This window comes from Stegodyphus dumicola, chromosome 9, assembly GCF_044657685.1.
Source record: "Stegodyphus dumicola isolate Sdum_Otavi_A_Nest chromosome 9, ASM4465768v1".
Taxonomy (NCBI): Eukaryota; Metazoa; Arthropoda; class Arachnida; order Araneae; family Eresidae; genus Stegodyphus; species Stegodyphus dumicola.
In genome coordinates this window covers 10,006,860-10,021,361 of record NC_140776.1, presented here as the reverse complement: position 1 = coordinate 10,021,361, position 14,502 = coordinate 10,006,860, and the positions used below count along the sequence as shown (strand labels likewise).

At 33.0% G+C, this 14,502-nt stretch overlaps 1 protein-coding gene across 6 annotated transcripts in view; it reads right to left on the bottom strand.

The window, feature by feature from the left end:
• The window catches only part of LOC118182647 (cysteine-rich secretory protein 2-like), a 56,737-nt gene that overhangs the window by 41,255 nt on the left and 980 nt on the right, over positions 1 to 14,502 (bottom strand). For 3 of the 6 annotated variants that reach the window (XM_035352028.2, XM_035352030.2, XM_035352033.2), the window contains exons 2-3: positions 6,425 to 6,652; positions 2,357 to 2,448 (exon numbers count right to left, since the gene is read on the bottom strand). In XM_035352028.2, coding sequence (XP_035207919.1) covers positions 2,357 to 2,448; positions 6,425 to 6,652 — 320 coding nt within the window. The remainder of the gene's footprint in view (positions 1 to 2,356; positions 2,449 to 6,424; positions 6,653 to 14,502) is intronic. The other 3 variants (XM_035352029.2, XM_035352031.2, XM_035352032.2) reach the window with 3 other exon arrangements.

Below are 14,502 nucleotides of genomic sequence, written 5' to 3'. Positions count from 1 at the left end.
AGTGTATTTGTTTATCTTTTAAGTTCTGTAATACTCAAAGATAAGCTAATAATTACACTCTTAGATTATTTCCTTATCTTTGAGTGTTTGACTTCTGTGACGTCGAAAACCCATCTGATAATTTAAAGTCAATTACGAAAAAAACTGAGGATTAGACTTCACAGCCATTCTAATAAATCCTCTCATGAAGACCACTTCATTGAGATGAAAGCCTGCAGAGTTAATAGTAATCCTCAAATGGACATAATGATCGCTGCCATAGAAGAGTAAAATAATTTTCAGCCATGGGAGAGTCGTGTTGTATCATAATTCACTTTATATTAGAATTAGAAATTACAATGAACCCTGTTTAAGATGACGGCCTGCGGTTACAGATTACCTTGATTTTGCGTGGAATTCTTAGAAAGTTTATGTTCAAGTTCGATTTTTATTAACGTCCTCATTCATTTACTTGGTGGACTATTGATTTTTTATACACTATAAAAAATATTAATAGTATTATAAAAATATTATAAAAAGTATTTTATAGTATTAAATATAAAATTAATATTAAATATAAAATAAAACTTGAAAGTTTAACACCGATTGAATGATTACATTAACTTATTTAAAAACATATTACAATTATAAAAATACATACAGACTTGACAAAAATAATGATGAAAAACTGTTTCTAAGAAGACCACCTACGTTTTTATACTGTTTGGGTCTCGTATATGGGTGCATCGCTCTGATCTATACAGTGGTTACAGATGCTTGTTTCCGTATCATAGGGCCTGGATTTAAATTCCTGGGAAGACTTGGATATTTGTAAATGAATGGTGCCTATGCAGCATGGAGCCATTGAAAATATTTGGGAGTCGAAAGTCCTCTAAGGAGACTTTGTAGTAGGAAAGAAGAATGGTGGACTTTAACATTCGTCCCGTGAATGCTCTGGTTGGAGCTATACAGTACGGTGGCATAAAACCATTGATGATGTTCTAGTGTACTCCCCGCTTCTTCCTGTTCTGCCCTGTATGAAGGATCCCACCTTAAATACGTTATGCTTAGTAAATATAGCAGCGATGATGTGATCTTTATGTTCTCAGAAATGCTAGCATCTTCATAGTTAGTCATTCTCCCTTCCCCAATGGCGGGCACTCGCCTATAACGACATTGGCCACTCCTAAGGCTATAAGTGGTGCTATTTTATTATGGAGGCACCTTACAGGCGGCCATCGCTACCTTCCTTTGAAGGAACAGACAATTTCATATCCATGCCTTCTCCGGGATTCGAACCCGGGGTGTCAGGCTTCCCTAACCATTACACCGTCTGGACGGCAAAGGTAATCATCTACAGGAGACGCTTGTCGAGAGAGGGTTCATTGTGTTTGTTAATAGTGCATAGTATTGTTGTGATCCTCCCTTTTATCTATTAACTAATGCCGAGAGAGAAATCACTGTGTTTATTAATAGTGCATAGTATTATAGTGATTCTCCCTTTTATTTCTTAACTAATGCCAAGAGAGGGTTCACTGTGTTTATTAATAGGGCATAGTATTGTAGTGATTCTCTCTTTTACTATTAACTAAGCGTGGAGGAACCTAGTGAACTACTAGGTGAATAATCGCTTGAGTAAACGTAAAACTCAAGAAGAATTAATGACCCTTTATTGCTCAAACTAAAAGTGTACAGACGCTCCCTTTTCAGGACGTACAACAAAGCCTCCACTTGGGCTTAAACTAAAAAATATAAGAAATAAGAACTTAACTAATGGCTAACTAAAGAGGTTTAGCCGACGCTAACACAATTTCTAGCTATTTGGCCCCTAATATTAAATTAGCTAGCGAAGCTATCAAGAACACGTAAGACGGCCGAGCGTAGTAACAGCTTAGAGAGACGTAGCCGAAAGGTAAACGCAAGCTATCCAGGGAATCTAAATCTCTCTACCGAAGTCAGTGGAACTTCGACTTAAATACTACTCCTTCTCATTTGCATTGAACGCGATTCTAAAAACTCATTCTGGTAAGGAATTGTAAGCTGAAATTAGGAGAGATAGGAAATTGTGACAAACTTGAAAATAACTGTTAAAAACTTAAGATAAACCTTACAGTGTGAAGAGCACCTTAGATATGTATAATGATCAACAAAAACATTTTGTGAATATTTTTTAAAGTGCATTACTCTAATATGTATTAAGAGAACGAGACAATTTGAAATTGGTGAGTTGAAGTTAGTTTTGAGGGGAAGAAAACTCAATTTTTCTTTAAAACCAGAATTAGTCCTCAACTCAGTTTTACTGTAATTTACGTTTCCTGCAGTCATTGAAATATTCTTAGAATATGAGATTAAAAAGAGCTCGAAAGAAGAATCTTACTTATACCTGGGACTGTAATGGCAAGTGACAAGGTACTGAATGCCACATTTCTTCATACCACATCCTAATTTCGAACTTTCGGCCCAAGCCATCTAAAAGAAAATTTGAATTAGTAGCTGAGTAAGGAAGTAATAGAAAACAGATTCTGCAATACTGAGACTACTGGAAGCTATAAATGATTGTGCGGCTAAAATAGTCAGGAGTGCTGTGTATTAGATTCTGGAAAATGTCAGTTTCTTTGACAGAACACCTATTGCAAGACGTTAATTTTAAAAGTATATTTTTTTTTACAATCGATGACGTTTTTCAAGAGAGAGGTGGGGGATGTCCGATCAAGTAGATATAGTCTCAAATCAAATACTGAGTAATTCGGCTCGGTAGCATAAACAACGAACTGATTTTTTGCAGGAGGATATCTCATACACTGGGCCATTTTCTTCTTGAGACACTCATGTAAAATTAATTATTACAGCTGAAATTATCGTTTTTTTCCGAAATGAAGAATATGCGACCAGGTTATAGGTCATTAAAACTACATAAATGCTTCGGTTGGAAAAAGTTAATCTAAATTAATTTCAGACATAGTGCCAGATTAACAGTTGGACCATACGGTTGGCCGTCAGCCTCTCGGCCTACTGAAACGCGAGAAGTTAAAAAAATAATTAAAATAAGAAATATTTTCTCTGTTCGCTTAGAGCTAGTACCGTATCAAAGGATGACATAGACGCTTCTTGTCTTGGAAAGACAAAAAATTCTTCGTCTGGCATTTATCTCATCCTATGTCTAAAAGTTTATATTTCACGATAAAATTATCAAAGATGAAAACATCACAGAGAAAACAATGTCATCGGGTGGCCACGTGGTCTGACGTTCAAGCATAAATTGACAAAGCCCTAACCTATTCATTGTGTTTTCCTTCAGCAGCATTTGCGCACATAAGCTCAGTCCATATCTTTACGTCTCTAAAACTAAAGCACCGTATTCGCAACAAATACATGATTGGAATGCATTCAAGGGCTGTATAAAATTGCTGCAGAAACAGCGAGTTTGAGACCACTGTTCTAAGGCTCATGACAAAGAACATTCCATATGAAACACTTAAAAGACGCGAAAGAGTAATTACTATAACACTGTAATCAAACATTTTACAACATTTCAAATGTTCGCGTATTTTTAGACCACACCATTACGATGATCGTTCCTCAGCCCATTATTTACCAGATTTGATTTCGAGTGACTTCTGAAATGTCGGTGTTTTTTAATAAATTAGAACAAATTTCACTGCGAGCGTTTTAAAGTCCCAGAAAGTATCAGGAGCAATGGCAAGAAATTTTAGGCTTTACTGAAATCGTTGCTAATTCTCAATATATATCCGAATCTGACTCGTGTGACTTCTTTTTAGAACCCAAGCTGAAAAATCGAAACCGAAAAGTTGGCATTTTGATATTTTATAAGAAATTAATTTTCATTTGCAAAGAGTCTCGGCATGCTAAAAGGCATCAGGAACACAAAGAGTATAAGATATTTTCTTTTTCCTTCCAGCACGCCTTCGGGGTGTAACAGTTAGCATTAGCACACTCGACGCGTATTCGAGAGGTCCAGGTTCGAGTCCTGGCGAAGGCATTGTTCGTTTTTCACGTTTCTTGCTTCATAATTACCTAATGACTGTACAAGGGCATCAGAGAAGAAAACAGAACGAAAAGTAAAAAAAACACACCTCACAAAGGGCATCAGGAAAACAACAGAAGTGTTAGCAGTGATAGAAGCGGTAAAAAGACATTTCCTTGAAAAAGAAATTGGCCAAATTTAAATCTTTATCAGATATCGTTTTCCTAATTCTTGTCTGGGAACTATTTTATTTCATCTCGTAAATAGGTATAATTTTTGAAAATGTTTCAATTAGAAATGTTTCAAGTAAAGACTCATTCCTTTCTCTTTCTTTTCACGATATTTTTAACATACTAGTATTAGATATTTTCTCCATCCTTTCTGCCTGCTTTCGTGGTGTAACGATTAGCACACGCGACGCGTATTCGAGAGGTCCAGATTCGAGTCCCGGCGAGGGCACTCCTCATTTTTCATGTCTGCTACTTCAAAATAACCTAATGTCTCTATACTAGGTTTACCTTTATCCGTCAAATAATAAAAATAAATTTTCGATTATAATTTATCTTTTATATTTATATAAGATCCGTCAAAAAATATTGTGCAATATTATACAAAATTTTTGCAAGACAAAAAAAAATTATAAATGTTTTAAAACTCTTGATTGTGTGATAACACCGAAACTTAATTGAAGGATAATATAATCATACACATGATAAGTTACAATCTTACTGCGGATATACATTTGCAGTTATTGAATTATATTTCTAGAAATACTAGTCACTTTTAGCAGAGATCGTCTAAAAAGGAGCGTCAGGTTTACTTGATATAGTGATGTTAATTGGTCCAATAACTCTAACACACGTGAAGTGAATTATAGCTATGTCTGATGCAACTATAAAATGGTAAGAAGGTTAAAATAACCTTTTTATTTAAACGGAATTTAGAACACAAAGGCACTGTCTTGTGCTACAATATCAGCCATAGCTCTAGGCGATGCAACTAAATAGAACAATTAAATTTAAGTTGAACGCGGAGCAGTAGCCTCCCCCCCCTGAAAATTTAATTTTTTTTTTTTTTTTTTTTTTTTTTTTTTTTTTTTTTTTTGGTTTTAAACTAAAAAAGCAAATGCCAAAATTAAAGATGAATTCACATATTGTTCATACGTTTATTTTTAAACAATGTTTTTGAATAAAAAATCGACATTATTTTTACTGTTTTCTTGAAAAGTATGCAATTATTAAGAGGTTAATTTTACTTTTCACATTACTTCCACCTCCATACAGATTTATACACTGGAGGAATTAGGACAGTTTTATATCTCAAGTTCTATTGCGCCAATTGACGAAATTCAAATTGCGTTTTTCATGTCTCGGAAGCGTGACTTAGGATATATATTATATTTATATATACAGCATTGTACTAATATAGATATTTTGACGCGAAATCGGACTTTTTCTGAAATGAGATGCCAATTTCTTTTCCATATTTCGATTCTACGATTCAAAGTATGCCTGAATATTAAATTTTGTAAAATATGGTGCGAAATTTACAAATTCAAAAATTTATCTTGGCGCATTTTTTTTCAGTTTGCGCCAAGAAAAATTCACTCGGCGAACTTTTTAATTTATGGAAAACCTATTTTCCTTTCCCTTTTTACATTGTGCATGAGCGGGAAAAAAGTTGCATCTTTCCTACTTTCAAATAATTTTAACAAAGTACGTAAAACATATTTGATGTTATTATCGCTTTCAACGAATATGCCAAATTTCAAAATGCGCCAATATGTAAATTCATGTATATCTTAAAAAATTTTGAATAAAAAACTCTAATTTTTCACAGGTGTGCCTAGAAATACATCTACTTTGAGATGTATTTTCTGAAGATGATGTTAAACATTTTATAGGTTATAATGCAAAATTTTTTTCGAAAAATTTTTAAAAAATATTTTAAAAATAAAAATTTTTAAAATAAATCATAAAAAACGTGCACATTATATTTCGATTAAGAGTAAATTTCGAATTCTGGAAAAAGGAATCAAGTTTAATAAAAAAAAGAGAGGTTAATAAATATATATCAAACTTAATTAACGTTAATTCATTGAGGAGCTAAAATTTTGGGAGCGACTTTTTTAAAAACTATCAGTGCGATTTTTACAAAACTTAGCAGTTTGACATAATTTGAAACGTAGAATCGAAATATGGAAAAACATTTGACATGTCACTTCAGAAAAGTCTAATTTTGTGTCAAAATACCTATATTAGAACTATGCTGTATATAAATCTAATACATAACCAGTTCACGCTTTCGAGACAGGAAAAACGCAATTTGAATTTCGTCAATCAGCCCAGCACAACGGAAGCTATAAAACTGCCCCCCTTTTCTTTTTTCCGCAGTGTACATGTATGTATTTATAATACTGTGTTTTGACATTAGTGCTAGTAAAAGTGGGAAGTTTCTTACTTGTATGTAATGGCCACACTTTTTATCAGGGAGACAGAACCCCTTTCTTAAATCATAATCATGGTATTCATCAAACCACAGCCATACTCCATCTTGACCAGTTGGATCAAAGCCTTTGAACAAATTTTGTCCTACTGAATCCGGGTAATTATGCTGCGGCATGCCATGTTTAAATGTGCATCCGTCGGACCATTTTTGAGCCAGTTCTGCAAGTTCTTCATCCCATTCCTGAAGAACAAAATGTGATTTTACTTGCAACCTTCGAAGCAAGAAAATACTTAAATGCTATAACAAACGAAAGTCTGTTTTTAAAAATTATTGTTATTCAAATATTAACTAAGAACGGACTGATTTTTTAAATTGTTACGTTTGACACAAGTCTTCACAATAAATGAAACTTAGTGAGACGTAAAATTATTTATGTTATTAAAACATTTATATACACAGATATAAATAAAAATGGGAAATATTAATGAATCGCAACCAAAACACACAGTAGTATACTTCTTGTTTATAAATCCACAAATAAATGCTTTCACTGAACAAAGTTTTAAATCTGAGGTTTGTAATTACTCATGTCATTACGTACCAATAATCAGAGCTTAAATTGTGCCGGAGCCCACGGGAGCCCGGCTCCGGTACTTCTCAATCTTTGATGGAAATGCTCATTCTATCTGGAGCGCACCGGAGCCCTAAATAGAAGGGTTCCAGAGCCATTTTTTATCTAAATGGAACACAGTTTCAGCGGTAAAATTTTATTGTAAAAATAAATATACATCAAAACTCCATTATAACTTCCGAATAATTCTCTGGGAAAAACGAACGGAGGTATTAACATTTTAAGGAAATAAAATCCTCCATCCACATCTCAAAGGCTTATTCTCGAAGGTGGTGTGTGTATTTAATTATGGCAAAGCACACTAGGGCTATCTGCCTAAGGGGAGGGATGCCTTCGTGGAGGACTTTCTGAGGGAAACTGGCTCGTATACACGTTACACATGGGGAAAACCACGAAAACACCCATGCAGCCAGCCCGTTCGCGGGATTCGAACCTCGGACCGAACTAACAGTGTTCAGCGACTTTACCGCTTGGCCGCTGGTGGGCTCTTATTCTCGAAGGAGTGGTGTGAATTTATGAGGGCGGTTAAAATATCTTGTTCACGAAAGTACTAAAAATGATCATTGGTCGTGCACTTCCAGCGCTAGCAACCTTTTACTGCAGAACTCCTGAAGACTTAGGCTATGCAACCAAATACAAGGCACAAAAGTTTTCATTTGGGCAGACCTTAGATTTGTTCTCATGTTGTTATCAGATAGGATTTGAGAGAAATTTTTTATAATTGTTCAGTCGCATTCTGCTTGAGAGGTAGAATTATACGGGCAGGCCATAGCGATCAGAAAGCTTAGGACCCTTTGTTTGCGAAGCTACATTTCTCCATTAAAATTTCTTCTCATACTCCCATATTGTTTCTATCATTTTCTCTGTTCTGGGCTTTAATTGTTTTATTTTTTCTTATTGGTATGCTGGGAAAAGAATGATTTTTGTTTCTCTCATCCCTTGAAATAGTACTTTATACCGCATATTCCGGGCTTAAATTCAGCAGGAGGACGCCTAAGCTATTGCTTACTTTTTTGAATGAAATTTAAGTTCAGCCAGAGCTCCAAATAAGATGAGGACCGATATTTTATTTTTTTTTATTTAACTATTTATCATGAATTTAATAATTTATTAAATTTTATTTATATCTTTATATTTCATTGAATTTTAATTTCAATTTAATTATTTTTATCATTAGCCATTTTATTTTTTATTAGTCAAACTTTCCTTTTCGCTGGCTTTATCCGAATCACTGCTTATCTCCTATACCAATTTTTTAATTTTTTTTCAAATACTTCTTTTCTTTTTGCTACAAATAACATTTTAATCAGTGGTATTGCCATACGTCTTTTAAAAATAATTCTGCGCAAGTTTTTCCCATCATGTCGTATTCAGCCGATACAACAATCCCAGCCTAAATAGCATATTTTGAATTAATTCTGGATAACTGGTTACGTTTCTATTTATTCGGCTGTAATCTATAAGGAACATTTTTAACATGCTTAATGACAAGATTCGACTCAAAAATTTTATTAGTAAATTGTGGACCGTTATTGGAAATTACTTTTAGTAGTATTTTAATATATATATACATATATGTACTTTAATAATGGAAGTAAAATTTACCGTGTACTTTAATAGTGGAAATAAAATTTAGAAGTGAATCTGTAGCTGTTCTTGACTAAGCTTCTTTTAAAGGTATTATTCCCACCCAATTCAAAAAGTAGTCCACCATTATTGAGAGAAATCTACTTTTATTTATCGTACTTCTAAGATATGTCCTAATAAAGCAATTTCGATTATTTCGTTGGAAAAACTTGCTTTTGTACTATTAAAATATCCCACGGGATACAAGTGAATTAAGTCTTTCTGCACCTTCAGTGTCTTTTTGCAGAGTGGTACCAAAAGGAAACTTTTAGTTTTGTGCACCGAAAATGCCTAATGGGCAAATTGCTTCGTTTTGCATAAAAACTGGAATTTCAATTGTAAAAATCTCCTTTAATTATTTTAACTGTATTTGGGGTTTTTTTTTTTTTTTTTTTTTTTTTTTTTTTTTTTTTTTTTTTTTTATGTTTTACTATATCTTTCAATTTTAAATGAAGATATTTTGAGTTTCTATGTATTTTTGCCTTGCCATGAAGTGAGAACTCAATTAATTAAATGAGAAATATATCTCTAATGGAATCCGAGGAAATAAATTTAAATGAAATGCAGGAAAAATTAGTATAATTTAATATTCCATACAAGGAAGTCGTGGTGTATACATGAGTTTTTTTAAAAATAGTTTAAGATGTCAGCAGTAATTTAGTAATTTGATTACACGAGATAATACCCTACTTACGTTTTGAAAAACGTTTGCGTTATACACGATATTCTTGTCTTTCCTGATTATTGTAAATCCATCTTGCTGTTGTCATTTAAGATAAAGAACAATGTTACAATATAAAATAAGAAGATCCAAATAAGGAATTCAATGTTTAAATTGTAATGAAAGCTCGCTAAGACGACCGCCCACGATTCCATAAGTTTTCGGTCTTTTATAGATATGTGAACGACTTAGAGAAGGGGGTAGTCAATAAAGGTACTTATTTATGTGCTTAAAAATATTTCAACTTGAAAAGGTTGTTATCTAGTATCAAAGGAAATCACAGTCATATTACTTAGCCCTCTCTAAGACAACTATCCTCCTGTCTCTAAGACAGATTCTATCCTCCTGTAGAGGTAGTCGTTGTTATTGGGGATACAAGTGTCAAGCATGAAGATGGAGAATTTGGGGGCAAAGTTTTATTTTCTGATTTCTCAAGATTCCGAAACTCCTGAATCCTCAAGATTTTGGGAAAATCCTGAATAGAAGTAATTTACTTACTTCTCGATATTTGAGGCCCTCTTTCGAAAATTCTCGACATTTTAAACGCATATTTCAGTTAAGAAATACTTCGTTTAATAAAACAAAAAAGGAGGTCAAAATATCTTGCAAATGAAAGTATAAAATATTCGATTGCTTAACAGATATACACACACACATACATATATATTATTCATATAAATAATCAAATGAATGAAATGAGAATACTCCTATCAAAAATGCCATAAAAATGCAAAATAAAATAAAAAATACATTTAAAATTTATCATTTATTCAATTCGGAAACAAACAAACAAAACAAAAAAAAAAAATGCACAGTGGCAAACTGCAAGAAATGGGGATGGCGAAATATACCTAAACTAAAAATGAAATAAGAAATTTACATCTTTCTATGCATCGTCATCGGGGGTTGGTGCAATAAAGGAAGTAAATAAGTAAATGAACTTACTCAGACACAAATTAAAGTTTAAAATGTAAAAATAGTCTTAAAAACAATAAAAGTAATCTGTGTCTTTACCAGTCCAACCCCTGCAGACCGAAGTAGACAGTGCAAAAAACTCACAAAATTATAGCATCAGAAACAAATTGAGAGATTGTGAGAAAACAGACGAATTCACAAAATTATTTTGAACAAAGCTTTCCCAGCTGATAATCCAATATTTGAAAACATAAGCATATGCAAATTTTTAATCCAATATTAAAAAACACAACTATTTGATAACATTCGTTGTATTAGTTTACTTCCATGTACAGGCAAGTGTCTTGAGAAACTATGTGTAAATATACTTAACTATCATTTCCGTCGTTCTGGTCTTTTGAGTGAGGATCACTTTGGATTTACTCCTGAAAGGTCTGCTGCTGATGCTTTGCTTCGATTACTTGCGTGCACAGCCAAGTGTCTTGAGAAACTATGTGTAAATATTCTTATAATATCATCTCGGTCATTCTGGTCTTTTGAGTGAGGATCACTTTGGATTTACTCCTCCAAGGTCTGCTGATGGTGCTTTCCTTCGATTACTTGCATGCATAGGCAGGTGTCTTGAGAAACGATGTGCAAATAGACTTGGCTATCATCTCTGTCGTTCTTGTCTTTTGAGTGAGGATCAGTTAGGATTTACTCCTCAAAGGTCTGCTGATGATCCCTTGCTTCGATTATGTATTATTGTTGCCCAGGATAATCGTGGGAACTACATCAGCTTCCTTATTTTCTTGGATATTAGAGGTGCATTCGATAATGCATAGTGGCCTGGTGTTCTGCATTTGCTTAGGCTTCTCAGAATCCCTAAGAATATATTTTATTTAATGAAGAGTTTCTTGTAGTTTCGTTCTACTGAAATTACTTTGTGTAATATGATAAAAAAATTTAATTTGGGGAAAGGATGTCCTCAGGGTTCCGTTTCTGGTCCTTTTATTTGGAATCTTTTTATGAATGATTGGCTTTAATTTGAGAAACTCCCAGAACAGTCACCAAATCGCTTTTGCAGATGATTTACTTGTTATATAATGTAAGAACATAAATAACATCAGTACTGATTCTCAGAATATTTTTAATTGGTTTGAAGCACTACAAGCTTGAATTAACCCATCAAAGTAGAAAGTTATGATAATACACAAAAACTCAGCGTCGTCGTATAAGATTGATTTAACCTTCGAGAATGAGTCTATTGAAGAAATTCAGTGGATTAAATATTTAGGAATTATTGTGGATAATAAATTGCAGTGGAAAATAATATATTTCTTATATCTCCAGTAAAAGTGAACAAGTTCTTATAGGCTTGCTGGAAATTTCAAAGAACACTTATGGGGTAAAAAGTGATGTTCTCAAATTGATTTTAATCAAGCGATTGTACCACTCATTTCTATGCCTCAAGAGTCTGTGGGAGTTCTTTCAGGCAAAAAAAATAAGCTTCTTAGAAAGGTTAGAAGAAGATTTTTCCTCCACATTATTTGGGGTTACAGAACTGTTAGTTACGAGGCAGCATTCGTTATTTCTGGTCTATTGATTTAATAATCTTAAATGATCTGGATGTTAGCGACAGACAACCCTTACATTCCCTTGAATGGGATGCTTTCTTTTTCAAATTTGCCTCACCCTTCAGAGAGAAAGTCAGAAAATACCTTATATACTCCCTCTTTTTAAAGGACGACTGGGGATTAAGATTAGGGAAAATTAAAAGGCAAAATCTGATGATTTGGATGAGTAATAGTTCCTTATTGCATACGTTTACACATACATAATATAGCACGTTTCTGAATTTCTAGATAAAATCACAAAAATGTTAATTACACATATTTCTTTAAATTTTGCACATTAAGGTACGCTGAATTTTGTATTTTAACTTACAAAAACCCAATAGATAGTTTACTGACTAGAATTTTTGTATCCAGAATATTAAAGCTTTGATTTGTATATCAAATACGATTTCAATTAATTCATAATATAAAGAATTAAGTAGGCCAAACGAACCTATTAAAATCACATACATCAAAGGGAAACCCTGAAAGATGAAAGAAACATTTTTCAGAATGAAAATCTTTTATTTGGTCAGCATTTAAAGCCTAAAATAAGGGCGACTCAAAAGCGTATTAAATTGGCTTTTTTTCGAATCAAAATAATTGCCCAAAAATACACAGAAAAATACTCAAAACAAAAGACTGCAGAAAACAAACGCAGTTTTAATTAAAGAGCTTTTAAAAAATACCCATAAAACGCTGGCGAGAACTAAAGAAGATTTTATTTAAAAAATATATAATACGCTATAAATACTCAACAAAAAGCTGCCGAGAGTAAACAAAGTGTCGTTTAGAAAGCTAACAAAGTATTTAATTAAAAATACACTTAAAATTCTAAAAACTAAATCTGCCGAGAACAACTGAAGTTTCATTAAAAGGGTTATATATACATCTGCAATGAAACATCTCATGGCACTTAGTTAAGAAAGTTATCAGTATCTCCTCTAATTAAATAAAAATAGGTATCAAGCATTTCACTTTTATAAGGTAACCACTGCCTATGAAGATCCAACACAGAAGCTGAGTCATTTGAAATATGAGTGCGTTCTTAAAAAAAAAAAAAAAAAAAAAAAAAAAAAAATTCACACTGAAACCTCTATACACGTTTCACTGTACTTCGAAATCATGGGAAAATACCTGTAGGGAAATCACGTCTAGAAACAAGCAATATTTCTAAGAACATAAGTATGCAAAAATGCTGATCATCACCTCTCTAAGAAGACCACTTCCCTACAAGACCCAAACTGTGTGAAACCGTGCTTAGTTTCTTAAACCTGTGACCGGCAAGTCCGTAGATTTACGGCCTAGAATATTTTTTGCGATGTCTGTAAGAAGATGCATTTTGAAATGAGCTCAAGATATTAAAAGGACATAAATCCAGATATAACGTACCGGGGGCAGGCATTTAAATTAAGAAAAGACCTCTTTCTCATAGCACTTTGGCTTTTTCAGTGAAGCCAAATGCCGGTATCACTGAGGATGCACGTAAAGCAGTTATGATTCTGATTTGATTATTTGCTATGTGTCAGTTTTCTCAAATCCTTCAATAAACTGCGCAATATTTCATTCATGAAACATAAACTAGAATTAAAACTTCAATAAAATGTTTTGAATTACATATTGATTACATTTCGTATGGTTCAAAGTCAACCCACTGAGACTACCACTTCTGAAAATAACCAATATTTTGAAGAACATAAACTTCGGTACTGAATATCACCTTTCGAAGATGACCACTTCTACGGTAAAATGGGTCAAAATATTCCAAATCATCTAGAACTGTGAGTGGTTCTTTTACAGAGTTTCCATCTTTTCTGCGTATTTATTTAAATTAAGAAACCAGCTTTCAAAAATCTTTAAACATGCATAAGTATCTATTCTGGAAGTCGATAATGTGTTACGGGTTTTATATACAGTATATTCCGGCGTGCTTTTTATACAAAAAATAAGATAGAAATTTACGTGTGCATGTTATACGCCGGATATAAAAATGATGCATTTAAAAATAAGGAAAAGAAGAGCATACATATATTAGATTTCTACATGCAACCTAAATGCTGTTTGTTTTAAAAATTTTCATTATCGGATAATTTTTAATTATCGAATAATTTCCTTTACGTAAAGCATATTAATCATTGTGCATTCATTCAGAGAAAACGTCTGATTCCTAATTCCAGAAATTCATCTTACCCGAAATTATATCCCTGTTTTCTAGAAACCCTAGAATAACATTCTTGTGCACACCTGCATTAGATGCCACCCACCACCATTTCAAAGTTATTTACTCCCTCACACACATATTATTCCGCTTTATCGCTTGTCAGTTCAGTTTGGGAAAAAATCTTCAAATGAATGCCTTTAAAAGATAAGAGCATCGCATATGTATCTCTCGGGTTTCTTCTTAGAGAAAATGGTGCGCGTTATATGGCACATATACCTAAAAATTTTTTAATGTATTTTGAAATTATAGGTGTGCGTTATACGCTGGAATCTGGGGTACTTTCTTTAAAAAATTATATTTTTAGTAATTAAAATTGTAATGGTAAGATTGCCAAAAATCTTATTCTTTGCTTTTAATCTCTTTACTGTTTATTTGAGAATT